This window comes from Cervus canadensis, chromosome 29, assembly GCF_019320065.1.
Source record: "Cervus canadensis isolate Bull #8, Minnesota chromosome 29, ASM1932006v1, whole genome shotgun sequence".
Classification (NCBI taxonomy): domain Eukaryota; kingdom Metazoa; phylum Chordata; class Mammalia; order Artiodactyla; family Cervidae; genus Cervus; species Cervus canadensis.
Window position 1 is genome coordinate 41,398,789 of NC_057414.1, and position 25,712 is coordinate 41,424,500.

The following is a 25,712-nucleotide window of genomic DNA, read 5'->3' on the forward strand; positions in this document are numbered from 1 at the left end:
GGTGCCTTAGGGATCTTTTCATTTGTGGAGAGATACAAGTGCTTGACCTATAAGTCTGTGCCTCTTGACACTAAACGTAGTGAATGGAATGGTCTCAGGACCCCCTCAGAAAGGGGTGGGACCGTCTTTACACCTGGTGAGAGGTACCTGAGGTAACCAGCTGGGAAGGGCTGGGCAGGTAGCTGAGGAAGCACGTGGGATATGGAATTGAAAAACTGTTCCAATCTGCCCCTGCCATGTGGCAGCTGTGTGGTTCAGGCCACATTATTTCACCTCTCTGGGGGTGGCAGCCTCTGGGCCTATAAAATGGGGCAAATTCTGCCTACTTCAGAGGATGGCCGGGTGGGAAAGTATCATTGTGAAGCCCTGAGCAGTGACTTACCAGGATCTTGGGTGTGTGTGATGGGGTGCAGCCAGTGACCCCAGGGCATGGGGGAAATAACACTTTGAGGTGGCTCTGCAGGAGGACTGGAAGCCTGCGGCCAGGATGGGGGTGGCGGTGGTCAGTCACGTCAGGGCCCTCCCACAGGCCTCCTCCAAGTCAGTGGGCCTGCAGGGAGACAGCTCCTTGCAGGTGGAGATCTCTGATGCCGTCAGCGAGCGGAGCGGGACAAGGTGAAATTCACTGTTCAGACCAAGGTAACATTGCACCGGGAGTAGGGGTGTGGTTCCGGTGGCTGCCGGAGGAGGCTTCAGGAGCCCGAGCAGCCTGGCTCACCCGGGGGGCAGATGCCAACAGAGCCTTCGGGCCCGGCCTCTCAACCTGGCTCTCGCCCCCTGGCCCTCTGAGAAAGAGAGCGCCTCATCTAGTCTCTTTTCCCAAGGCCCCAGGTGCTACCGTCTGTGTCTACCCTCCTGAGGGTGATCAGGAACACGAGAGCCCCAACTTGGGCCTCACCTGGCATGTGGGACAGGGGTGGCCCAAAAGTGGGTGCGCAGGAAGCTTGGTGGGTATCGGACTCACAGGGGGCAGGGGAGGGGAGACACCTCAGATAGGCTTCTCAGCTTCCGGAGCTGCCTGCCTCACTTCGCCCAGACTGAGTTCTCCGTCGTGCGACAGCATGAGGAGTTCATCTGGCTGCACGGTGCCTACGAGGGAGGTGTATGCCGGCCTCCCCGTGAGGGGGAGCCAGCCTGGGAGAACAGGGGGTACGCCGGTCTCCCCCTGAGCAGGAGCCAGCCTGGGAGAACAGGGGGTACGCCGGTCTCCCCGTGAGCAGGAGCCGGCCTGGGAGAACAGGGGGTATGCCGGTGTCCCTGTGAGGGGGAGCCGGCCTGGGCCCTCAGGGGAGGTGGGGAGGCAGGGCCAGGCTTCAGGGTGCGGGTGACGGCCATCTGGATAATGAGAGGTCTCCCAGCTCTGTCCTCCTTTGAGCAGATCCCCCAGCCCCTCCACGGTCAGACTCTTTGAGGCTTCAAAGGAAAAACTGCAGAAGCTGGATGAGGAAGACCGCTCAATCACGCGGCAAGAGTTTGCCAAAATGAAGCAGGAGCTTGAAGCGTGAGTGCTGCCTCCTTTTCTTTCTTTTTTTTAACATTTACTTATTTATCTGACTTCGTCGGGTCTTAGTTGTGGTACACAGACTCTTAGTTGTGGTGCACAGGCTAGTTGCTCCTCAGAATGTGGGAATCTTTTAAGTTTCCTGACTAGGGATCCAACCTGCATTCCCTGCATTACAAGGCAGATTCTTAACCTCTAGGAAGTCCCTTGCCTCCCTTTCTTGTCTGCCTGACAAAGCCCCAGCCCAATCTCACCTGAGAGGCCCAGGGTTTCCCTCCTGACTACCCTCTGTGAATGTTTAGGGACCCTGCTCCTTACTCTGGGGCTGCCAAAGGGGAAGGGGCAGGATGATGGGAGCCAGCAAGGGACCTGTGAGCTGCCTGCTGTCCTCTGTGGGGAATACCTGGCTATCTTCAAGAAGACAGTTACGATCCATGAAGTCTCTCTGCAGCAACTGGCAGCTCACCCCACCTTGTGTCGAGACCACAACTTCTTTGTCTTTTTGGAATATAGCCAGGATGTGAGCTGGGGTCACCCCTGGGGGTGGGGGACAGGACTCTTAAGTGGGCTCAGGCCTCCAACTCATCAGCTCTGAGAGTGGCATGTGCCTGGGGTGGGAGGTGCTAATGCCCTCCCCCTGCAACATCGACCCCCTCCCCATGTGTGTCTCAGCTGACTGTCCAAGGAAAGAACAGGAAGGAGCACCTTGGGTTTCTGAGGAATATCATGAAGTCTGCAGATGAAGCCCTCCATCACTGGGATGTCAGGGCTCAAGGTGACTCCTAGGCCCCTTCTCTGGATTCAACCCAGGGCCTCAAGTCCACAGCAAGGACTGAGGCTCTGGGTGGCTGTGGGAGGGAAGCCACTGGGGGTTCTGGCCTAGGGGGAGATCGTGCCACCCTTGGGAGCCCTTAGCTGCTCTGCTTCTGGTGGCTCAATATAAGTGGGTCCTGTCTGGCTCCCATAGGAGGTGGATGACTTCTTTGAGTGTGAGAGGACCTTCCTGCTGGAGTACCACACCTGCATCCAGGACGCCTGTCTGTGGGCAGACCAAGTCATGCACTCATGAGTGTACGCAGAACTCCAGGGGCCCTGGATTCCCCACCTTCTCTACCCAGTGGCATACTCCCCAGAGAGGAAATTTCCTGTGTCTGCCCGTGGCCACAGACACCCATGGTGGGGCTTGACAGGTGGGCCAAGGGGCTCTGATGGGAGGCTCTATCCCAGCAAGCCTGGCAGATGATTACATGCCTATCTCAGCTGCACTGAGCAGTCTGGGATCACAGGAAGTCAAACCAGCTAAACACGTGAGGATTCCCTCTGGCCCCTCTCCCCTCTATCCCTGTAATACTGTGTCTGTCCATCAGGGGTCACTGTGTGGAAGTCTGCTATCAGCTCTAGTGGGAGGTGCAGAAGCTCCTGTTTGGCTTTGGTAGAGAAAGAGATTTCCCCTAAGGGCAGGGAGACTTTAAGCACCTGCTAAGACCCCTGCCCTAACTCCTCCCCACTGCCTCCTAGGAGCTTCTTCAAATTGGCAGAGCTCTTTGAACGGTTAAGGGTGAGTACTGCCTTCTGTGTTGAAAGGTGATCATGATCCTTTGCAGGGAAGAGAGTGTCCTGGGCTGGGGGAAGGCTCCAGGATCGTTTTGGGATCTTTCAGTGATAACTTGGGCCGGATGAAGCCCTGGGCTCACTCTCCACACTCTCACTTTTAGTGAGAGTGAAGTCAGGGATCCAGCCTCAAGTGTGTGCACATGTGGTGATGGGGGAGGAGGTGGGAAGTGGGTTTGGCAAGGCCTTTACCAGGATGTGCCACGTGCCTTTGGCACTGTGCTGTGCTGCCAACATTCTGTCCCAGACACACTTCCTGAACTCTTCGCCAAGAAAGTCACTGGAGTGTGCCAATCTTTCTAAAATGTCCGTTGCTCCTCATCTCTTCCCTGCTCAGGGCCCTTCGGTGACCCTGTCCCTTCCAGGAACTGCCCAAGACACAAAGCCCAGAGTTCCTAGCTTGCATTTTAAGCCTGGTATGCTCTGGCCACTGCCACCCAACTGCCCTACTGAACTTAAAGTTCTCTAAAATCATACCTGGCTTGCACACCTGCAAAGCCTTTGCCTGTTGTCTAACCCCTACTCAACCCCAGAGATCTAGGTCTGAGGCCAACTGCTTTCTGAAGCCTTCACTGGCCTGCCCCCGTGAACATGAGTGCTTGACATAGAGTGGATATCAGGTGACTCTGCTAGGTATTTAGAGGGACAGCAGCACCCCTGTCCTTAGCAGCCCCTCTGCCAGCTCCGTCCCCAGCCTCCACCTTCTTGCTTCAGGAGCTGGAGGGCCAAGTGGCCTCTAACGAGGACCTGAAGCTGTCAGACATGCTGAGATACTACATGCGAGACTCCCAGGCAGCCAAGGCTAGAGATGGCCCCAGAGCAAGCCTCCGGGCTGGAGGCCAGGGGGCTGAGCCACCTGGGGCGGGCAGGCAGGCAAGGGCCATGGGTCAAGGATCCTGTGCCCTTGCCGGCCCCAGGACTGCTGTCCTGGCAGCTGCTGGCTCTGGCAGACTACAAGAATGCCAACAAGGCGCTGGACAGGGCCCGCACCATCAACCAGGTGTGGGCTACAGAGAGCCATCAACCCTGTGCCTCTCGGACTCAGCCAGGCAGGCTAAGCCCCGTGCCCCGCGAGCCCTGCCGCTGCACGGGCCACCCTGCCAGGGTCGTCATTGCTCTCCTCTCCAGAGCTCATGGACTTCAAATCCCATGGATCTTCCTTCCATGAGAACCTCACTGAGCTGGGCGAGCTGGAGCTCAAACACGCCAAAGTGAGCCCTCCAGCCTCGCAGAGCCCTCTTGCTGTCTTCCTGGCCTCCCACCCTGGGTCTCTAGTTTCTTGGCACTTGGGAGCAGGGGTGGAGCTGGTGGGGGTAGGGGGAGTTGGCTGGCACAAGCACCCCAGCTGTGCAGGGCCAGGGTTCCCCGTTTTGACCAGGACCCTTCCCTTCTCATCAGTAGCAAGGCCTCAGTGAACAGTAGGACAGGACTGCGGACAGAGGAGTCATTCAAGGTGGGGCAACAGCAGGGAGGAGACATCATGAACTCCTCCACAGGCCAGCACCCTGCTTCTCCGGAGCACCCTTGTCATCCTCAAGGGGGAGCCTTAGAGCTACCAAAAGCCCCCAGATCTCCCACTCCAGACAGGCTGCCTTCCAGCCCTAGGAGCCACTTACTATGCCCCTTCTCAGGGCAAGCCCCACCCCTGCCCCAAGGTGCCAGGCCCTGCCAAAGGGAGTCAGAGCAGCATGGACACCACACTTGGCCAGAGCTAAGCAGAGCCCCAATCTGGGGAAGCCCGGGGACTGTGACCTCCCCTCCCTAGAGACAGGGACAGCCTCCACCCACTATTGGTCCATTTGAGTTCATTTGTCTCCAACCTGCTCACAAATAAAAAACCTGGTTTTATAAGGAGGCTTGCTTGTCCTGACATTCCAGTTCCCAGGCCCACCAGGTACATCCTCTGCAAGGGGACCGTGGTAGAGGCCAGACCCTGGGACACACCCTGCAATGTCTTCAGCCACTCTCCAGAGTGCCAGGAAGCTCTGTGTATCAAGGGACAAGAGCCAGAACTTGGAACCCAGGAGCAGTCAAGGCGTGCCACCACCCCCTTATAAACCCTGGCAAGGACCACACATAAAACTAATTAAAAATACTCTGCACCCATTTCCTAATTAGAAAATGGAATACGCCTTCCTGCCTCCCTTTCAGAAATACTGGCAAGTTCCAAGGAACAATCTTTAATTCCAGGCAGCTTTTTAGTTGATGGGGAAGCTGGGTGGGGGGAAGAGGTATAAATCCTGCATTACCACCAGCCCTAGGGCAAGACTTCCACCTTTACCTGTGGGGCAGGTGGAAACCCAGAGTAGTCTGGAAAGAGCCCACAGCAAAGTTGGCAAGAGGCTTGAGGCTCCAGCCAACACCCTCCTGGTTAAACACCAGGAAGGTGGTGCCCAAGACACCTAGGTCTGAAGTCCTGGGCTCCACCTGGCCGGCCCCACCCTAGACCCCAGACAGCTGCTTAAGGCCAAAGGCTCAACCTGACTTCTGACTCACAGCAGCCACTGGACCCAGCCCTCAATAATGAGTCAGCTACCCAGGGGAGAAGGCAGAGCAAAGACTAACTACTGAAGGCAGAGAACAAGCTCAAGAGGCAACCAGTGACTTGCAGTTTCACGGCCCACATCTGGGAAGGCTGCATGGGGAATAAGAGGACAGGCCTCGCCATCCTGTTGCCCGCCTGGATCAAGGTAACAGAAGCAGTCAGTTCAGGCAGGAAGCCCCTCTGTTCAAGGGACCCCTGCAGGCAGCAGCAGACACACCCTGGCTGAGCTACCTCCTAGACAGCCAGCCTGGTGCCAGCTATAAAATGAAGAATGGGAACTGTCAGAAAAGGAGGCTCAGCCAGTCACAGGGGTCAAATGAGGGTGTGTGGGGGCTGGAGAGGTGGGTACAGAGGAGATGCTGCTCATTCTCCCACCCCGCCTCCCGCACAAGGTCCCCAACCTTGAAACAAACATCCCATTAGTGAGCCTTTTTATTGTGGTTTTTCTTTTTTTTTTTTTTAAATTGAAGGTCCCTTACTGGTCCTGCTTCCATGAGTGGCTGTGACCAGAGGAAAGGGGGGAGGGGAAGCAGGCGGCACAGGGAGGGGTCATCTCCACAACATTCCATTTATACACAGAACTAAACAGACAAGCACAGAGTCACTATTGCGGTTAGAAGTTGGCAGCATGGGAAAGGGGAGGAACAGGTGGGGGACTGGGGTGTCGTTAAAAAAAATACAGGCCCCCCCCCAAACAGGGGTTCGGGGGCGGGGGGGGAACTTGGTCTGTTTCAACCCAAGAGGAATCAAGATCAAAAGCGGTTTGGGAAGGCCAGAACCGTCAGGGGTGGAGGGAGGAGGAAGGTCCAGGGGGTGGGGGGGGGGCTGTTTGGCAACTGGGGTGAAGGGACTGCCCTCCCCCTGCTGGGATCCCCCCAGCCCCTCCGGTCTGGCAGGAAGGGGGCAGCCTGCAACCCCCGTGGGCAGGTCTGGGGCTGCCAGATGCTCCAGGCAGGGGGCTGGAGGGGGCTCACAAAGGCTTGCCCTCCAGGGAGATGACGGCGCTGCCCCCCAGCTTCTCTGCAAGGGTGCAGCGGTCCTTGACCTCTTCGTAGCAGTTTGCTTGTAATTCATGCTTGATCCCTGTGGGGAAGAAGGGGGAGCATCTGTGAGCAGGAAGGGTGGGGGTGGGGGGTGCTGTGGCTGGGAAGGAGCTAGTCTGAACAGATGGAGGGAACCAGGCCACCTTCCAGCGGGCAGGGATCTCCTGGGCCATGCCATTCACCCCACCCAGCAACCAAGGCCCGAGCACAAGGGCATATGGCACCACCAGTGCTGGCCCTTACCCGTCAGCTTCTTCTTGATGGCATCCTTGGAGCTGGCATAGATCATTTTGCTCTTAAGGGGTGCACACTCAGGGGCCCTGCAAGAAAACAGAATCAAGAGAACTTGCCTCCAAACCCAGCAAGTGCCCTCAAGCGATAAATAACTTCCAGAAACCCCTGAGCTGGGCCCGAGCATTCACGCTTTCATCAAGTTCCTCATTGACAAGTTTTTTTTTTTTTTTAATTACAACACCCTCCTCTGACACACAGGCGTCTGGATTAAGCCAGAGCCACAGACCTTCCTGTCCTGGGAAAGGGGGGTGGGGCAGAGATAGAGCAGGTGAAAGGGGAAAGTGCCTGCAAGAGGAGCTCACCAGAAGATGAACACCAGGTCCTCCTTCTTGCTCTCCTTGGTCTCGTAGGTTGCGTCATAGAGGGCGTAGCGGCAGTCCTTGTCTGGCAGCATCTTGACAAAGGTGGCATAAGGGTCGTCTACCGTCTGGCCCACGTCACCCACCAGGATCTCCTTGCCCTCCTCCAGGATGATGTTCTTCTTGTCCTCACTCAGGCAGAAGAGCACCGCCTTCTTGCGCTTCTTCACTTCCTCTGGTGTCGACGACTTACGCACTTTCATGTCGTTGAACACTTTGATGACCCCATCAGACACAGCCACACCGGAGGCCTAGAGGATGAGCCACAAGCACCTCGTAAGGAGACAGGTCCTGGGACATGCCCTGAAGTCCCTCTTTTGCTTTCTTAGGAGATCTGTCTAGAGGCCAACAAAGCAAAGTCCTCAGCCCCAAGAGGTTACTACTAATCCCCTTCCCAGGACTAGTGGCATTATTTTCCCACCCAGGTCACCATCAAAGGATCAAATGTGACACAATCCTAGAATAGCAGCCAAAGAAAAAGGGACCTTTGATCACATAATTCAACAGCATTCCTCTCCACCCCGACATCCTGCAGGCTAGAGATCCAAGACCTGTGAGAAGCAGAGCCTTGGCCAAGATGTGAGTCCAGAATTAACAGAACCGACAGACTACTGACCCCGTTTTCTACTCAGTCTCAGCTTTTGCATAAAGTGCTGACTCAGAACTTCACGTACAGCAGAAAGGGACCCAGATCCTAGTCATCTCTATAGAACCAGGACCCACCAACGGTGCTCAACTGTTCTAGCAAGCCCATCAGCACGGTTCAGAGCAGTTATTACACAAGGTATTCCCTTCTCTGCTGGGGTCTCCCCAAACCAAAACAACAACAAACCCCTAATTAAGGCCCTACACGGGAAAAATGCAGGCCCCCGAGTCGCTGATAGGAGTCAGCGGTCCAAATTCAAGTGCCCACAGTCTCTGAGAGCTCTTTAAACTTCTAGGTCGTGTTGGGGGACACCCTAGCCAGGAGAGGGAGTGACGGTCCACGGTGAAATCTGCCCCCGCTCCCGGAACTGCAGAGGAAGCCGGCCACGTGATTGAGCCGCTTCCGGAGTAGGCGGTGAAAGCAGATCGGCTAGAGTCAGCCCCCTCCCCGAAAAAAAACCTCGTACCCAGCGGCAGCTGCACCTCGGAAGGCCTCAATCCAATGGAATCGCCTGCGCCGACGACCTTATCGGCCCCCTGCGCTGCAGGCCTGGGCAAGTTACACAACCTTCGGCTCTCGCAGCCCTCGGGCCGAACACAGGGGACGGGGTGGTTTCCGGGCGGTGCCCGCCTGGGTCACTTCCCTAAACGCGGCTCCACCCTTAGGCCCCATCCGGGAGAGCCGAAGGCCCCGTTAGTCCACGGCTTCGGTCCCAGCGGCCAGGCCTGACCGTGTGCGCACGCGCCGGCCGGGAGCGCCGTCCCAGTCTCCGCCGGGTGTACTCTGCGAACCCGGCTCGCCTTCAGGGGCTCGCTAGCCGGGGAGGACGGCCGAGGTCTTCCTCGCGGTCCGCTCTGTGGCGCGCGGTGCAAGCCCCTAATCGTTGGCGCCTGCGCCAGGACACCCCCGCATCCCCCGCCAGCCGCGCCGCCCCCGCCCCTCGCGGGCATCCCTGCCACCTGCTCTCTGGACGGACCCCGCTCGAGAGGGAGGGTGACGCGGAGACAGGAACAGCCCTTGGGTGGGGCGCGCGCGCCAAGATCGCTCGCGCGCTTTTCCTCCGTCGCCCCCGGGCCAGGTTTGGATGCCGCGTGTTCCAGTCGAGACGCGCGTCTCGTGACTCTCGGAGGCCCCGCCGCGGCGCGCGACGCCGGTGGCCCCGCGAGGGGACTGGCGCGCACGCGCCCAGGACCCCTCCCCCACGGCCCTGGGCCGCGCGGGCGCAGCAGCCGGGTGGGGGGAGGGGAAAGGGAGCCCAGGGGGCGCGCGAGCGACGTCCGAGCCAGCCCTCCCCGGCGCCCGCGGGCGCGCACGCGCGTCCCGGCGCCGCCCGCCCCTCAGCACGAGACCCTCGTCCAGCCCCGGGAGCTGGGGGAGGGGGTGCCGACGTCGCGCCCCCGTTCCCTCTCGCGCGCCCAGATGATCGACTCGCGGCCGCCTCCCGCGCGGCGCCGTGGCCTGCCGCTCACCATGTTTCCGGAAGCGAAAAGGCGATAGCGAGGAGAGGCTACGAGACAAGAGCCGCTGCAGCTGCTGCCGGGATCCGACTGAACGCGGCCTCTCCCGGCCCCTTCCGTTTAGTACGAGCCGCACAATGAGGGGCGGGGCGGGCTTCCGGGGCTCCCACTGCGGGCCGACGGGAAATGAAGTCCGAGGGCCCTGCGCTGTCTTCGGGCTCGCTGGGTAACAGAGTCTTTTTCGTCTGACGGCCGCCGAGCGCCACGTTGCATCCTGGGAAAGGTAGTCCGAAACAGCAGAGAGAGGCGGGGCTGTGGCACGGAGAGCGCTCCCGTTGGTCGAATTTCCCAGGAAATGCACCGAGCTCAGCGAAGGCCTCAGCGTTTGGTAATAAGACCTGAGAATAAACCTTGGCTTCGCGGCTCTTTACCCAGTAGCGAAACGATTTTCCTAAGCTTCATCTTGGCACTTTCTGGATACCTTGGTAGGAAAAATTTCAGTGAGTTAGTATTTAACTTTTCTGAATTGAAGCACCTATTTATTCTTTTTCCTGGGATCCAGTTCTAGAGCAAAGAGAATCGCCAAGTATAAGGCCCCTCCAATACAATAAGTATTCATGAAGCATCCTCCTTGTTGTCTACTGAGAAAAGGTGTATGCAATGTCAATAAACTGAGGGGAAAAAAACACAAAGGAAAGGCTACAAGGAAATGTTTGGAAATAAGAGATTTGTACCGAAAGGTGTTTGGCAAATTCATGAGGCAATAAAGGGAGAAGGGGTTTTGTGCATTCGATTCAAAGAGTATGTGCTTTTCTACTAGACAGTGAAAAGAGAAAATAGATATTAAACCAGACTTGAATCTCATTCTCGAGTTGGTAACCAGGTACATGGTAAATTAATACCCTCAGAAATTGAGGCAGAAGTTCTGTGAGAGCATAACCTTCAAAAAAACCAAACTGGGTTGGGGGACTCCGGGAACATTTCGTCGGTCTCCAAGACCTCTTAGTCTGCAGGAAGAGAAGACAAGGTCCCAAACAAGAGGCCCGGGGCATTGATCCCACATGCAAAATAAAGGGTAGAACAATAAACAGCTGGAAGCCTGGTCTTCAGGAGCCGGCTAGCGACACCCGAGTGGGGTACGTCGCAGAGCATGCTGGGGGTTGTAGTCGGGGACATCCCGTCGCATCGCCCACCAACCGAGCTCCCAGGAGCCTCAGTGGGGGCCGCAGCTCGACCGCCGCCTCCGGCTAGAGACCGGCCGGAGATAAGGCTGGCTCCACCTTTTTAGAGTTTCGGGGTTTCCTAGAGCAACGAGGAGGGGGAGGGAGACTTCGCAGTTACCCTGGAGACGCGCTCCCGCCCGCCCCTAGCTGCGGGATGCCCTAGATGTCCTTATTAGGACAAGAGACTAGAGGAGGCGGGGCCAACCCGAAGGCCGGCGGCAGGCTCCTTATAAGGCAGCGTCGGGCGGGAGGCGGGAGTGTGGAGCGTGATAGCGGGTGAGAGATTTGGGCTGGGCGGGGCTTGAAAGGAAGGGCCTGGAGCCCCGGCGCTCGCGTCTCAGCTCCGCTCCGCTCCGGTTCGGTCCCCGATCTGCATCTCTCCGCTTCCGGAATAACCCCTGACTGCTGCTCTAACTCGCTGAGTAGACTCGGGCTCAACTGGGACCCCTGTGCATAGTTTCCATCTTAACCTCCCTGAGGGTCCCCCACCTCCAACGAGTCACAAAAACGATGAAGTGTTTTCCTTTGTCCGAGCTTCTTACTCCCAGGCTGCCACCCCGAATCCAACAACGTGCCCATTTCAGCCCCTCTCACATCCCCGGATGTCTGGTGGTGGTGTAGTCGCTCAGTCGTGTCCTGACTCTTGCGACCCTATGGACTGTAGCCCACCAGGCTCCTCTGTCCATAGTATTCTCCAGGCAAGAATACTGGAGTGGGTTGCCGTTTCCTTCTCCAGGGGATCTTCCTGACCCAGGGATCGAACCCAGGTCTTCTGCGCTGCAGGCCGATTCTTTACGACTGCGCCCCCGATGTCTAGCACGTCCTATTTGTTCCCTTTCTACTTGTTCTCTGTCCCCTATTCTCTGTCCTCCAAGCTTTGAAGGCCTTCCCTGCGTGTCCCCGGCTTCACGGCCCTCCCCCGTAGCCCAGGGTGGAGGAGCCCCAGCTCAGGATAGATAACCGTTTCCTCGAAGGGTTCTTCAGCTCTTCTTGAGTTACCTTTGTGTCCTCATTCCCTGTACCCATTCTTAAAGTCCCTCCTACAAAACTACCTGCATGCATTTGTCCCCCACCTGTAAGGCGAGTGCGGAGAAAAAGAAAACGAGCCAGGTTCTCTACATAATCCTCCGCTATAGCGAGACTGAAATCACCTCGGTACGCGCCGCCCCAGCCAGACCTCCCAGCCACAGGGGGCGCTGTCCACATTGCCCCCCTCCTTCCCTGCACAAAGAGGACAACCCCTCGCTCTCGAATCTGTGGTGAGAGGAAGAGGCGGGTCAAGGCCTGGTAAAGGAGGAGGTGCGTCCAAAAAGCTGGTCCTGTCCGGGAACGGCGGGAGGGCGAAAGGTGGTAGATAACAGCGATCGGTACCAGCCACTTAAGAATAGTACAGGGGCGGGGAGGGCGGCAGAAGGCTGTCCTCTGGTTAATGCCCCGCGTGGGACCACGTGATTAGAGTGGTCCCGCCCTCCTCCGCCGGAACCAGGTGTTCGAATCCCTTCTCCAGAACTAGCAGCATTTCAGTCCTACCGGCGTGAGGCGCCAAAGGACCCGCCCTGCGGCTCATGGCAGCGCCCGTCCGGCTGGCCCGGAAACGCCCGCTGCCTGTTTGCCCCAACCCTCTCTTCGTACGCTGGCTGACCGAGTGGCGGGACGAGGCAGCCAGCAGAGGGCGCCGCACGCAATTTGTGTTTCAGAAGGTGGGTTCTGGCCGGGCCGGATGGGGAACAGGTGCAGGCCAGGACGAACAGCCAGGCCCACCTTGACCCAATCCTGTACCCACTATCCCCGCCAGGCGCTGCGCTCCCTCCGGCGGTATCCACTGCCCCTGCGCAGCGGCAAGGAAGCTAAGATCCTCCAGCACTTCGGAGACGGGCTTTGCCGGATGCTGGACCAGCGACTGCAGCAGCATGAAGCATCAGGCGGTGAGCGCTGGGAGAAGGATTCGGTAATCCCCTGAGCCTTCTCCAGGTGCAGCTTTTGTACCCACCCAGGATACCTTGGTTTCTTCTATCTACTCCAGTTCAAGTTGCTCTTTGACCTGGGGCTAGTGGCTCTTTCAAGAGCCCGACCGCTCTCACCAACCACTTGAGCCGGCAGCATCCTGCCTGCTGGATTCCAGAGTCCGGGTTTGACCCTCTTCTCCTCCCACAGGGGACCATGCCCCGTGTTCACCATCCGGAACCAAGAGCCCAGCCCGGGAAAGGCCACCTGCTGAAGTCCAGGACCCTTCCATGCCAGTGAGGAAGGAGCAGGGAAGTAAAGGGGAAAGCAGGAGCTCCAGGAATAAGATTTTTCTGGCTTGGGGGACTTCGCTGTGCTGGGTCCTAATCCCACCTGGCTCCGGGCAAGTGACTTATTCTGTTTGATGCTTAGTTTTCTCATCTGTAGGTGTGGATAGTGTTTCGCCTCACAGATAGTGATTTATAATACAGTCAGTTGAGAGAGTTCCATGATCAAGCCATTCAGGGGGCTAAGCCCAGTAAGTTCTAGAATTTGCTGTTGAGTCTTCTTGCCTTACGTCCTCTGTCCTGTGCTAGAACTGAGGCCAGGTCAGGCAGATTACACCCCCACCCCAACCCCATCCCCCGAGACTGTCCACCGTCTCTTCCCAAGTTTGCAGATTATCCTGTCACGTGGCCTGTGTGACAAACTAGAGAGTTACAAACTAGTTGCAAAAACTTGAGAGACAGCTGAGTGACTTGTGTTGTATTGTGCTTAGTCGTTCAGTTATGTCCGACTCTTTGTGACCCCATGTACTGCATCCTGCCGGGCTCCTCTGTACATGGGGATTCTCTAGGCAAGAATACTGGAGTGGGTTGCTGTGCCCTCCTGGAGAGGATCTTCCCAACCCAGGGATCCGACCCAGGTCTCCCTCATTGCAAGCGGATTCTTTTACCATTTGAGCCACCAGGGAAGCCCCGCTGAGTGACTTGCCCAGGGCTATTTAGCCTGCTGAGATAGGACCTGAACCTCAGCTCTGCCAGCGATTCTGTCTACAATAGCTGGTTGGTTTGGGGTTCAAAGCCCCCCTGTACCTTTCAGGTCCCAACCCAGCTCAAAGCAGGCGGCCCTGGCAGCTACTGGCCAGCTCGGCACTCGGGAGCACGAGCAGTCCTGCTGCAGCTATACAAGGAACACCTGGTGAGCGCCTGCCAAGCTAGGAGTTGGGGAAACAGGCGGTGGGGCTGCTGCTCGGGCACCGTGTTGGTTATGTTTCTGTCTTGGTTACAGAATCCTAGCGGCCAGGGCTTCCTAACCAAGGGGGAGCTGTTGCAGAGGTGTGCCCCAAAGGTTTCCAGGGTAAGCACAGGGGGGAGAAAGGAGCCAAGTGGCTGTGGATCTGACCCCGAGCCCTCCAGAGGCTGCCCTTGGGAGAAAGCAGCGGCACGGGGAGTGGGCACATGGTAGACCTGGGCGCTCTCTAGGGGTCTCCTTCCCTGTGAACAGGTGGCCCCTGGAAGTGCTCGCCCCTGGCCAGCCCTCCGTTCGCTCCTTCACAGGAACCTGGTCCTCAGGACACACCAGCCAGCTAGGTGGGGCAAACTCCATGGCGTGCGGGAGGCAGGGCGGGGGAGCAGGCATGCCGTGCTGAGGGTGGCCGTGCAGTCGGAGATGTGCTTGTTGTCAGCCTGAGGAACGGCCCTGGGCAGGTCCAGGGGGAGCTGATCTGAGGGGCGAGAACTCGGCCGGAAGGAGGGAGGTTGGGGAGCCCGGTACTTGTTTGTAAAAGGTCTCCAAGACGGGTGAGGCCAGCCTAGCTGGGGGGCCGGCAGGAGAGCCTGCCAGGCATGAGTGAAGAAGGGAGATGTGTGTTCTTCTCCACCCGCCAGGTACTCACTGACCCCGGAGGGTCTGGAGCTGGCCCAGAAGCTGGCTGACTCAGAGGGCCTGAGCTTGCTGAATGTGGGCAGCAGGCCGGAGGAGCCCCTTGGGGAGGAGCCTGAAGTGCCAGGAGCGGCTTCAGCTGAGCTGTGAGGAGGAGGGAGTGAGGGGGAGAACAGGGGAGCAGGAGGGGTCCCCGAAATGAGGCCAAGACCCCACCCTACTTCCAGCAGCTCCAGCTGAGCTGTGGCTGCCCCGCATTCTGTGGGTTAGGGGAACAGCAGCCCCGGCCTGGCTCAGGCCAACACCCACCTCTTCTCCCTGGTAGTGGCACCAGTGAAGGGAGCGTCCAGCAGCCCCTCCTGGAGCTGGGGCCTGGAGAGTACAGGGTGGTGTTGTGTGTGGACGTCGGTGAAACCAAGGGGTGAGTGAGGTGGGCCTGGGGAGGGAGAGGGTCGGGGAATGGCCGACGCTGACTCGGGCCTCCCACTGTGCAAATCCAGGGCGGGCCACAGGCCAGAGCTGCTCCGAGAGCTGCAGCGGCTGCACGTGACGCACACGGTGCGCAAGCTGCATGTCGGGGACTTTGTGTGGGTGGCCCAAGAGACCAGTCCCAGAGACCCAGGTAAGGGATGTGGACACGCAGGTGGAGGTCAGAGGCAGGGCATGGTGGGTGAGGGGCTGTGAGCTAACGGGACCCTTCTTGGCCTCTGGGCAGCACGACCTGCAGAGCTAGTCCTGGACCATATCGTGGAGCGAAAGCGGCTGGACGACCTATGCAGCAGCATCATCGACGGCCGCTTCCGGGAGCAGAAGGTCCGTCACGGGGCTCACTGCCCCTGCCCGCTCGGGGGCACTTCCGGGTGGTCTCCAGGCAGAGCTCCCGCAACTCAAGCCACATCCCCTCTTTAGCTGGTCTACGATGGCCTGAACTCAAACTCCCTTGGGCCCCTCTGGGCACACAGTAGGTGTGCAGGGTCACTGGGCAGAGCTGAGGAGCACGTTAAGGACCCTTAGGGGGTCCAGCTCCCGCAGTCCTGGGTTGACAAGGCTCTCCTCTCCAGGATGGGGCCGCAGGGGCTGTGTTTCTGTGCTGGCTGCTGGGCTGGCCCCACGGTGAAGCCACGCGTAGGCCAAGGGAGGCTTGAGAGGGATGGGCATCACTCAGATGGTGCTGGGGCTTTCCATGGGAGGGCAGCAGTGTGAGCCAGGGTGTGGAGGCCCCTGTGAGGCAGGTGGAGAAGCTTGGGAGGATGAGGTGGCGGGCGAACTGGTGGGTCCAGGGTCTCGTGATGGTTTTGAGGGTGACATGACAGACACCTAGCGTATGAGCTTCTAGGCCTGACCTGCCCGACCCCCGTCTGCCTGCCCAGTTCCGGCTGAAGCGCTGTGGCCTGGGGCGCCGAGTGTACCTGGTGGAGGAGCATGGTTCCATGCACAACCTCAGCCTTCCTGAGAGCACACTGCTGCAGGCTGTCACCAACACTCAGGTGAGCCGGGAGGGCGGGGCCGGGCCGGGCCGGCAGGGAGCCTGTGGTCCGTGACTCCGCTCAGGAGCCGCCTCCTCCCTTGGCTCCCCTTCCCAGGTCATCGACGGCTTCTTTGTGAAGCGCACAGCGGACATTAAGGAGTCGGCCGCCTACCTGGCTCTGTTGACACGGGGCCTGCAGAGGTTCTACCGGGTGAGCAGACCCCAGCGGGTGCCATCTGTCACCACTGGCCCCTCACTTGGGTGCTGTGCTCCCTCAAGGAAGGCGAGCAGACCGAGTCCCCTGGTCTCAGGCTGGCCCACTGAGGCCTGGGGTGGGGCAAGGCCTGGCTGCTGGTGTCCCCAGAGCTCTGGCCTGGCCTCAATCCCCTCTTCCCTCAGGGTCACACCCTCCGCAGCCGCCCCTGGGGCACCTCTGGGGACCCTGAATCAAAGGCCGGGCCCTCCCCAAACCCTGTCTGCTCACTCCTCACCTTCAGCGACTTCAACGCGGGAGCCATGAAGAACAAGGTATCGCCTCTGCCCAGCCCCTCCTCCTCCCAGGCTCCGGCCCTCCGCCACTCCTGATACGGCACTGCCCCCACTGCAGGCCCAGTCCGTGCGGGACGTGTTTGCCAGGCAGCTCATGCAGGTGCGTGGGGTGAGCGGGGAGAAGGCGGCGGCTCTGCTGGCTCGGTACAGCACCCCTGCCAGGTAGGTGCTCACGGGACCCCGTCCTCTGCTGTCCCCCGCACCCACCCTCGGCATGGTCATCAGCTCAACCGGTGCCTCGTGGCTGGTCAGGTGCTATGAGGGCTGGACTGACCCCACTGACACCCGAAAAGTTCATGGAGGTCAGATGGTGAGGAACACAGAGCCACCCAAGACCAGACAGAATCTTGGGCATGGCGGGGGGGTGGGGGGTTGGAGAGACCAGGTATGTAGCAGAGAAGGCTTCCTGGAGGAGGGGGTGGACCATGAAGACTGGGCCAAGAACAGCCATTCTGGGAAAACATTTGCAGCAGCATGAAAGGAGGGTGAGCAAGATGGAGCAGGGCCTTGAATGCCGGGTTCGGAAGGGCGGCGGTGGTCCTGACTCCTCTCACCCAGGCTGACCCCTTCTAGCCTGTCTCCTGTGATTCTGGCCCAAGCCACTCAGAGTGGGCCAGCAGTCAGCCGTTGTCAAGACTTAGAAAATCAAACTCCCCATCCCGCCCTCAGCTTACTGGCCGCCTATGATGCCTGTGCCACCCCGAAGGAACAGGAAATGCTGCTGAGCACCATCAAGTGTGGGCCGCTGCAGAGGTGAGGGCAGGAGACGGAGCCTGCAGGGGGTAGGTGGGCTGCGGTCACCCTCACCCACCTGACTCTTACCTGTCTCTCTCTCTCTTTGCACAGGAATCTGGGGCCCGTTCTGAGCAGAACCTTGTCACAGCTCTACTGCAGCTATGGTCCCCTGACCTGAGCTATGCCACAGGATAGACCCCCATCTGCCCCCGTCTTCCCAGACTACCAGTCTTTTAACCAGAATTTTTGGGCTACAGTAAAAATCTTAAATGTTTGCATTTTTATGTGTTAGAAGGAGGCCCCAAGGGTCTTGAAAGATATCCAGGTAAGAACAGGGGAGCAGTCATGTCCAATTTTTAAACTGAGCTCCTCGGGACCCTTTTGGTTCCCTTTCAGAGCACTGAAACTGCTAGGGAGATGGAGTCAGTGAGGCGTTGCAACGTTGACTCTAGTTCACGTCATCAGAGTTCTCTGATCAAATAAAATTTCCTTTGATGAGAAGTTCTGTAGCTTGGAAAAGAAAAGTTTATAAAGCGCTAACAATCCAGTGGCCTCATTTTACGGATTGGAACACTGAGACTCAGAGAGCTGCTAGGATTTCTCCACACTGATAGTTTGAGCCCAAGCTGGGATGGAAACCCAGGGCCTCCTGGCACTGACTAGAGCAGGATTCTTCAGGCCCGCTGCAGACCAGCCAAGTCCAAGTTTCTGGGCTGGGGCCTAGAGTCTGCAGCCTCGTTACCTCCTCCCTTCTTGGGTGATTCTGGTGCCCATGGTATGTAGGCCAGTCCCAGCCTTGGGGGTTTCAGCTCCCAGCTCCTGTCAATGGGGCCCTTCAGCCTGGGCAGAAACACGCCCGCCTTTAGGTGGGCGTGGCCCGCCTCCCGTAAGTCTGGCCTTTCCCCGCTCTGGGGTTCACTGCAGTGTGACCCACCCACCTCAGCCACCAGAACTCCTTCTTTCTCCCTTTATTGCCTTTCTCTCTCTACTACCCTTCACAAGAGCATCTTCCCTTTTAGCAGAACACAGTCATCCCTGAGCCCCAGGCTCCTCAGCTACAGAGAACCTCCCCTTCCCTGAGGGCCCCCCACCCACCCCTCAGAAGGTGTAGGCCCCCACGAAGACGGTGAGTCTCAGTACAGAGCTGGCCCGGTAGCTCATGAGGGAGTTCATGGTGACCATCTCCAGGTCCAGCACGTACTCCCGGGGGCCTGTCACGGGCCGCGCGAGGACCAGCATGGCGCTGACATTGTTGATTTGCTGCGGGGTACAGTGGGTGGGGGGGGACATGTGGATTGCATCAATGTATGCACCCGAACCCTACCCCCGCATCACCTCCCTGCCCCGTGTCTGGCACCCACAACCAGTGGGCTGCACAGTGGAGAGTGCCCCGGCCAGCCTGCGACCCCAGGCCCTCATCCAGCTCTGTGACCCCCTTGACATCTGCACCCTGCCCCCAAGAAATACCCTTCTGGTGCTCTGCCTGCCCTTTGCAGCTAGTTCTTTTGTCAACCACGGTCAGCTGATGATTCAAGGCCTGGGGTGAGGTTCTTGGGAACAGTGGGGCCTTTAGTGACTGGGGCAGGTAGACTCACCTTCAAAACACTGAATTCCAGAACGAAAAAGCCAGCACTGGTGCCAGACAAAGCCTTAGGGCCCTCACTGTGAGTCACATCTGGACCGCTCCCTCAGCTCCACCAGCCCAGAGCTAGAGTCTCAGGCCCCAGGCTCTGTACTAGCCCCTGCTGCCTCTCTCCCTCCAAGACCCAGCTCCACTTGCCTGCCTTCCCACACTCCGCTGCGTCTGTTACCTCCGGCCTCTTCAGCCAATCCCTCATCCTAAGGGTGAAGCAATCCAAGCCGGATACGCAGGCCGTTACAGAGACTCAAACCCCAGTGTCCGAGCGCCTTGCTAGGATTGCATTTAACTATCTGTCGTTTGTACCAACTTATAACACTCCTACCTTTCTATAGAAATTGACCCCTGGGGTTAGGGGGGACTTTCAGAGGAGAGGCAGGGTATGGTGGCATAGTTGAATCTTCCACTTAAGGTTTCCTGGAACTCAAGTTGGGGATTATGCAAGTCACTTGAGGGGTGGTGTTAGGGAGAGCCTTACCCTAATGTAGAAGTCTCCCTGCGAGTTTCCAGCACGGATCTGAAAGGCATTGTAGGCACCGGGGTAGACGGAGGTTGCTTGGATTTGGAACACGTCTGCCGGTACGCTCCGCTCCGAGGTGATGCTCATATAGCGGTGCACGATGGATGAGGGCTGCTCCCGGCACAGGGGGTTGGAGGCCGGACAGAGACAGCGACTGGAGACCCCAAGATGGGGACACAAATGAGGTTCTAGCGCATCCCCCAAATTTGGCCCATCCCACCCAAAATCAAGGATCTTCCCACTGCTGCTAGAACAGCATGTGTGGTTTAGTCACGAAGGACTACAACTCCCATCAGCTTTCAGAACTTGCCAGTCCAAATAGGTGCCAGGCAGCCACAGAGCTCTCTGGGAGTTGTAGTTTCTCCCATGGCCTGGCATGGAGTTGACTCACTTGTCGGACACCTGGACGTAAGGCTCCACACAGCGGTTGGTGTCCACACAGCGGTAGCCCCCGTGGAAGTTGACACAAGTCTGGGCCTCAGAGCACTGGTGTGCACCCGACTCACACTCGTCAATGTCTGTGCCAGGGGAGAGGGGCTGGAACCCATGTACCAAGCCACCAGCTCCTCACGCCACCCTGCCCACTCTACCCGGGCAACCTGTACCTTGGCACAGGCGTGTGGCCAGCAGCTGGTAGCCCTGTGGACAGTGGCAGGAGAAGCGGCCTGGCTCGTTGACACAGCGGTACTGGCAGAGGTAACTGGAGTAGCTGCACTCATCGATATCTGGGGGAGGGTGGGGCTGAGGACAGGGCCGGGGCCGGCCTCCCAGCTCAGCCCCACACGGGCTCATCTAGAGAGCCTGGTGCCAGGTTAAGCTCAGTACAAGAAGAGGCAGAAGAGATAAACCCTGCAGCTTAGCAGGGGACAGAGGGTTCAAGAACCGACTGCCCAGGGGACTTCCCTGGTGGTCTGGTCTTTAAGAATCAGCCTGCCAATGCAGGGGAGCACAAGTTCGATCCCTGGTCCAGGAACTATGACCCCACATGCCCCGGGGCAACTGAGCCCATGTGCCACGTGTGCCCTCGCACCCTAGAACCTCTGCTCTGCAACAAGAGAAGCCATCACAATGAGAAGCCTGTGCACCGCAACTACAGAAAGTCCTGGCAAGCAACAAAGACCCAGTGGAACCAAAAATAAATAAATTATTTTTTAAAATGCACTTTTCAATGCAGGGGATGCAGGTTCGATCCCTGGTCGGGGAACTAAGAACCCACAGGCCACAGAGCAAGTAAGCCAGCGGGGCTCAACTACTGAGCCCACGCACCACAGACCCATTGCTACCAAAAGAAATAAAAAAGACTGCCCCGCTCACAGACCTGTCTCTGCCCCAAGACTAAGATGATACTAAATGAGAGGACTGGGAAACTGGAGGTTTGGCTTTAAATCCTACTGACTGAGTTTGAGGAACCTCTGCTTCCTTTCAGTAAGTAAGTGGATTAGGCCGGATGAGCCCTTGACACATCCCAGACTGCTCTGGGTTTCAACACTTTGCCTGATTCCTGCAACCTACGATCTGCCCAAGCACACAGTCACCTCCTGCCAACTGTGAGCAGCGCAGGCCAGAGCCAGGTTTTCTCCTCTGTGCCCTTTATGCTGCCCGGCACTGAGCCAGGTACCAGTCGGGCCTTAACTTGGCAGCAAAGTACAAAGCTTAACAGAAACAGGGTACATGGCTAGTTGACAGAGAGAGAGCGAGCCCAGGCCCCACCTCACCCCAGCTACATGACCCTGCGCAAGTCACTCAACCTCTCTTCGTTGAAATATTTTATTTTTTGTAATTGTCCCCCCAAAAAACTTGAGGGAGGTATTAATGTCAATTTGCAGGGAAGGAAAAACTCATATTTATTTCATTAGGATGTGAGATAAATACTTTGGCCGCCTGATACGAAGAACCGACTCATTGGAAAAGACCCTGATGCTGGGAAAGATTGAAGGCAGGAGAGAAGCGGGTGACAGAGGATGAGATGGTTGGATGCACCCACTCAATGGACATGAGTCTGAGCAAACTCCAGGAGACAGTGAAGGACAGAGAAGCCTGGCGTGCTGCAGTCCATGGGATTGCAAAGAGCTGGACACAACTTAATGACTGAACAACAAGAACAATCTCACAGGATTGTTGGCAGACTGCACAGGGCAGGTTCTCAATAAATGCTCATTCACTTTGTAAAACGTTGCTGCTTGGACAGTATAAGGTCTGCCTGTTGTCATTTTCTCATTTAATTCTCAAGACAACCCATTCTACAGAAGAAGAAATGGACTCAGAGAGAAGAGTGACTTGCCCTGGTCCAGGATTTGCACACATATCAGCCTGACTCCCAGGGACGGAGGCACCTCCATCTTCGCTCAGTCTCTCTGCTGAGCTTCAGTGGGGACCTAACTGCTCCCCTCCGTGCCTTCCACAGCAGGCTGGGAGTTCTCGTGGGCAGCTCTGCGGGTGCCTTGCCCCCTGCTGGGGTGGGGTACACAGGAGGCACGTGGGTGCCGGGTGGATGGGACATAGAGGCATCAAATGGAGAGCTGTGTGGCAAGAGGCTAGGCATGCACAGGGCCTGGGGAACCAGCAGAAGCCAGTGGAGACCAGTGGGGAACCAGTGTCGGGGGTGGAGCGCTCACCACTGCAGGAGAAGCCATCCCGGTGCAGCTCATAGCCCTGGTGGCAGCGACACAGGAAGGTCCCATAGGAGTTGAAGCAGCGCTGCTCACACGGAGCCCCCATGTCACACTCGTTCACATCTGGGGGTGCCAGGAAAACGGGGGAGGGGTGAAAACCAAGGAGCAGCCCAGAGCCCCCACTGCACCTGGGCTGATCCGAAAGGGAGTTCCCCCGCCTCACACCCCTCTGCCCAGGACCCTGAGCCTGGCCCAGCCCAGCCTCACCCACACAGGAGCGGTTGTTGGGCCCCAGCTGGAAGCCCGGCTCACACTGGCAGCGAAAGGAGCCAGGCAGGTTCACGCAGCGGTGCTGGCAATAGCGGTACCGACACTCGTCTATATCTGGGACGCAGGCAGGAGAAGGACAGCGGAGGGCAGAGTCAGGCGCCGCCCAAGCCAGCTGGGACCCCGCCTCATCACCCACCGTCTTGCCTGAGTCTGGGGGGCTGGGCCGGGCCAGATCGGGCAGGACTCACACATTACTTGCATACAGCTCTGTGTCTGGTGACGCAGGCAGAGGTGGCAGGGGGCGGGGGTGAAACCTGGGGATGGGTTGGAATGGGGGTCAGGCGCTGGGGTGAGAGCCAGGCCACGGGCACAGACTTACCCACACACTCGGGCCCGATCTTGCGATAGCCGTCGGGACAGGTACACTGGTAGGAGCCAGGCAGGTTATGGCACTCCTGGCTGGGGCGGCAGTCGTGCAGGGCCTGGGCACACTCGTCCACGTCTGCAAGACACACCACTCAGCTCCCGCCTGGGAGCCTGTGCACCACCCAACACGACAAGACTCCTCCACGTGGGAGGACACGGGTCAGGTACCACTCACATAAGTGTGTGGGTGACTGACACCCCCAAAACAGGAACACGTGGGCCCATCATGCAACAGCACAAATAAGAGTCTACTAGCCTGGAGCTAAAGAGAAAGGCACCCCTAAGCGGGGAGACCCCAAGTCAGGGATACATAGGACAAAGCCCTGCCCATACTCCCGGGGCACTGATTCCAGACCCTTCCTCCAAGGTCTGTGCCTCCCAGGGGTGGGGTCCAGACCCAAAAGGGCCAGAGCAGAGGCTGAGGGCAGAGCTCTTGTAGGGCATCTGCAGCAGTTGAGGTGGGGGTTCCACAGGGGGCTGAGCAGAGGGATGGGCAGAGGAACTGGGACCACCTGTGGCAGGTAAGGACCTGGGCAAGGGTCTGGATGTTATCCCAGTGCCCTGAGGAAGCTTTGGAGCAAGGGAGGAACACACGGCATGAGTTTTTAAAAGGCAGTGCTAGACACCTGTTAGGAAGATTGGCAGCCTACTCACCCACGCAGCTCTCTTGCTCGTCGGGCTCATAGCCCGGGAGGCAGGGGTGGGGGTGCTCGGCAGGGGGCACGGGCGGTGGGGGCCCCTCTCCATGTAGGTCATTGATGACAGCAGCCGAGCGGGGCAGGCACAAGTAGCCCCCGTAATGGTTGATACATTTCATTTCCCCCTTGCAGGCCTCAGGAATGGTCAGGCACTCATTGACATCTGCGGAGAGGGGCCTGCTGGGCACAGCCAGTCTCCAAGGGTGGGCCGTGGAGGGCAGGGGAGGCAGGAGTCCAGCTCAGCCTGCTCTAAGCTGTGTGATCCGCCAAAGCCTTCCCTCTCTACTCCAAAAGCTAAGGCTGCCTGCCCAGGACTCCTTCCTGGGGGCTGCCAGGGCTGTTCCCTGCCCCTCCTGGGGCAGCTGTTCCCACGGTCACCCCCATTCTCTTGCCCACAAGAGGGTCTCTATCCCCCCTTGAAGCTTCGGCCCTGACTCAGCCTAAAAGTGATGTGCAGGCCTCCTGACCGCGCCCCCACCCCGCACTGCTCGCCCAGGGCCATGATGGTGCAGGGCGAGATAGCAGAGTGATTAGACGAGGTGTCCAGGAACCAGTCCTGTGGGCAGCGCCCTGTTGGTCTCTGGACTCTAGGGGGTGGCTGGGAGGAAGGGTGCCCCATGTTTCTCTGAGGGGCAGGGGCCTGGATGGCTTTTCTATCCCGAGCCAAGCTGGCCCCCTGAGAACCATAGCAGGCGACATACGGCCAGGCAGAGCAGGGCAGGGGGCAGCCACAGGGCTCCTGCAGCCTCTCTAGGAGCTGGGCTTTGTGATCCCCTTTCCGTTTCTCGGGGGCAGGTCGGCCCCCAAGCATACTTACCCCTGCAGTGCTGGCTGTCAGGGTCCCACTCATAGCCATCTGTGCATTCCTACAAGGGGGACCAGAGGTGGCCAGTGGTCACCCCTGGTCCTCTCTAACTGACCAGGCCGAGACCAAGGCCCAAGCCCGGCCACCCTCCCGGCCTGCTCCAGACAATGGCCCCAGCAGCTCCACCAACCAAGGGAGGGCACAATCTTCCCCAGCAGCAGCCACCCCAGGATCCTGGCCTCGGTGTCCCTGCCCAGCCCAGCCCAGGCCAGCGGCCCCACTGTCCCCACCGTGTAGCTGTCGGGCTCCTCGGAATCCTGGGGAGACGCTGCTCCCAAGAGCAACAGCAGCAGCGCCCAGAGCAGTAGAGACCCGGGGAGGCAGGAGGCGAAGGGGAGCATCCTGGGGCTGGGAGGTGGTGGGCAGGGGTCAGGGCACCTCTGCCACAGCAACCCCCAAACCCTGTGCCAGGACTTCGAGCCCCAGCCCCTGCCGCCTCCCGCCCGGGACCGTGCTTGGGGCCCCGGAGCCTCCCTGGGCCGAGGGCCCACTCCTCGCGCGGTCCGGGGTTCAGGGCCCACTCGCCTGGGGCCGCCCCGCCCCCGCCCGGTCCCTCTGTGGCTCCGGCCGGGGAGCGCGGGCCTCTCGGCTCCTTGCTGACGCCGACTCGGCCTAGACTTCTGGCTCGCGCCCTCCCGCCATGGACGGCCACTCACTTGGGCCCGCGACGGCCCCGCGGCCCGCGGCTCCGGCGGCTCGGCTGGCTTCGGCAGTGCCTGCGGCAGACGGACAGGCGGACGGCGCAGCTCCCTGGACGCGCGGCCCCAGGAAGCGCCCCCCGCCCGCCCGCCCGCCGCGGCGCGGCCCACCCCGGCGCCTCCGCCCGCCCCTCAGCGGATTCCTGAGCCCGCGCCAGGGGGAGGGACCCCGACCCCCCGCTTCTCCGCCCCCGGCCGGCCGCAGGCCCCCACCCGGTCCCCCGCGGCGCCGCCCGGAGCCGCCTCCCGGCGCCTGGCCAGGGTCCCCCAGCGCTCGATCCTGGGGGCACTGGCCCTGATGCCAGGCCCCCGGCTCACTTAGGAGTCCGCAGGCTTTCACTGTGCGCACCCCAAAATGTCATCCTGCGCACCTAGACCCTACCTAATTTGTGCCCCAGGAATTCTTGGGCACCCACACCTCAATGCCGGGGGCCCCAGACTCTGCGCCTCCCAGAATGTCACCCTGGGCACCTGGACCCCACCAAATAACCCTGGGACTTCCGGATTCTCACTCTGCACCCTCCGGAATGTGATTCTGGACACCTGGACAGTCACTCTGGAAATACCAAAACTTCGTCCAGGGTTCCCAGACCCTCGCCCTAAGAAAAGATGCTCCCGGGTCCAGAACTGTCCATCTCGGTCCCTTCTCCCCTCCATCCCCAGGGTTGTCGTCAGCCAGGCGGCCCCTTCACTCCAGAACTGCCTCCTCCGAGTCCTCAGTCCGC

The 25,712-nt window shown here is 59.1% G+C and overlaps 4 protein-coding genes across 6 annotated transcripts; 2 read left to right on the forward strand and 2 right to left on the reverse strand.

Moving 5' to 3' along the window:
• The first annotated feature begins 487 nt into the window (after window positions 1-487).
• On the forward strand, window positions 488-4,790 carry SNX32 (sorting nexin 32). The gene is given in 17 exon segments (XM_043451567.1): window positions 488-598; window positions 601-656; window positions 1,006-1,169; window positions 1,379-1,404; window positions 1,407-1,505; window positions 1,878-2,021; window positions 2,174-2,251; window positions 2,253-2,276; window positions 2,469-2,572; window positions 2,669-2,677; window positions 2,733-2,793; window positions 2,795-2,808; window positions 3,020-3,059; window positions 3,827-3,913; window positions 4,005-4,170; window positions 4,217-4,323; window positions 4,609-4,790. Coding segments are annotated over 17 exon segments (1,344 nt in total). The 3' UTR covers window positions 4,663-4,790.
• Window positions 4,791-6,071: 1,281 nt separating this feature from the next.
• On the reverse strand, window positions 6,072-9,623 carry CFL1 (cofilin 1). Of its 2 annotated transcripts, none has more exons than XM_043451210.1 (4): window positions 9,469-9,623; window positions 7,297-7,604; window positions 6,944-7,020; window positions 6,072-6,740 (listed from the first exon to the last, which is right to left on the reverse strand). In XM_043451210.1, the coding sequence occupies exons 1-4, from the start codon at window positions 9,469-9,471 to the stop codon at window positions 6,628-6,630; spliced, it is 501 nt and encodes a 166-aa protein (XP_043307145.1). In that variant the 5' UTR covers window positions 9,472-9,623; the 3' UTR covers window positions 6,072-6,627. The 2 variants fall into 2 exon arrangements, with proteins under 2 accessions (XP_043307145.1, XP_043307146.1); XM_043451211.1 differs by lacking the exon at window positions 9,469-9,623 and adding an exon at window positions 8,976-9,119.
• A 1,371-nt stretch (window positions 9,624-10,994) lies between these two features.
• Window positions 10,995-17,760, forward strand: MUS81 (MUS81 structure-specific endonuclease subunit). Its single transcript, XM_043451207.1, has 16 exons — window positions 10,995-12,379; window positions 12,475-12,604; window positions 12,834-12,934; window positions 13,725-13,823; window positions 13,914-13,982; window positions 14,130-14,215; window positions 14,513-14,653; window positions 14,833-14,928; window positions 15,008-15,129; window positions 15,223-15,320; window positions 15,878-15,994; window positions 16,091-16,186; window positions 16,375-16,503; window positions 16,583-16,686; window positions 17,194-17,277; window positions 17,371-17,760. Exons 1-16 carry the CDS (start codon window positions 12,245-12,247, stop codon window positions 17,435-17,437), a joined length of 1,674 nt encoding a protein of 557 aa, XP_043307142.1. The 5' UTR covers window positions 10,995-12,244; the 3' UTR covers window positions 17,438-17,760.
• A 452-nt stretch (window positions 17,761-18,212) lies between these two features.
• EFEMP2 (EGF containing fibulin extracellular matrix protein 2) lies at window positions 18,213-25,122 on the reverse strand. Of its 2 annotated transcripts, none has more exons than XM_043451209.1 (11): window positions 24,946-25,122; window positions 24,520-24,637; window positions 24,242-24,290; window positions 23,381-23,587; window positions 22,680-22,802; window positions 22,298-22,414; window positions 22,034-22,153; window positions 20,024-20,143; window positions 19,810-19,936; window positions 19,377-19,572; window positions 18,213-18,519 (listed from the first exon to the last, which is right to left on the reverse strand). In XM_043451209.1, the coding sequence occupies exons 2-11, from the start codon at window positions 24,628-24,630 to the stop codon at window positions 18,358-18,360; spliced, it is 1,332 nt and encodes a 443-aa protein (XP_043307144.1). In that variant the 5' UTR covers window positions 24,631-24,637; window positions 24,946-25,122; the 3' UTR covers window positions 18,213-18,357. The 2 variants fall into 2 exon arrangements, with proteins under 2 accessions (XP_043307144.1, XP_043307143.1); XM_043451208.1 differs by lacking the exon at window positions 24,946-25,122 and adding an exon at window positions 24,815-24,835.
• Window positions 25,123-25,712: the final 590 nt, after the last annotated feature.

Bases quoted from the DNA above. Each gene is read 5' to 3' on its own strand.
- CFL1 (XM_043451210.1), bottom strand. The intron at 7,021-7,296 runs GTGAGCTCCTCT...GTTTTCTTGCAG, and splicing joins GACCTGGTGTTCATCTTCTG to GGCCCCTGAGTGTGCACCCC. The intron at 6,741-6,943 runs GTAAGGGCCAGC...TCTTCCCCACAG, and splicing joins CATCAAGAAGAAGCTGACGG to GGATCAAGCATGAATTACAA.
- MUS81 (XM_043451207.1), top strand. From the start codon at position 12,245: ATGGCAGCGCCCGTCCGGCTGGCCCGGAAACGCCCGCTGCCTGTTTGC. The intron at 12,935-13,724 runs GGAAGTAAAGGG...TGTACCTTTCAG, and splicing joins TGCCAGTGAGGAAGGAGCAG to GTCCCAACCCAGCTCAAAGC. The intron at 17,278-17,370 runs GTGAGGGCAGGA...CTCTTTGCACAG, and splicing joins AAGTGTGGGCCGCTGCAGAG to GAATCTGGGGCCCGTTCTGA.
- EFEMP2 (XM_043451209.1), bottom strand. From the start codon at position 24,630: ATGCTCCCCTTCGCCTCCTGCCTCCCCGGGTCTCTACTGCTCTGGGCG. The intron at 23,588-24,241 runs GTAAGTATGCTT...CCCTCTCCGCAG, and splicing joins TGACAGCCAGCACTGCAGGG to ATGTCAATGAGTGCCTGACC. The intron at 22,154-22,297 runs GTGAGGCTGGGC...TGGCACCCCCAG, and splicing joins CAACAACCGCTCCTGTGTGG to ATGTGAACGAGTGTGACATG.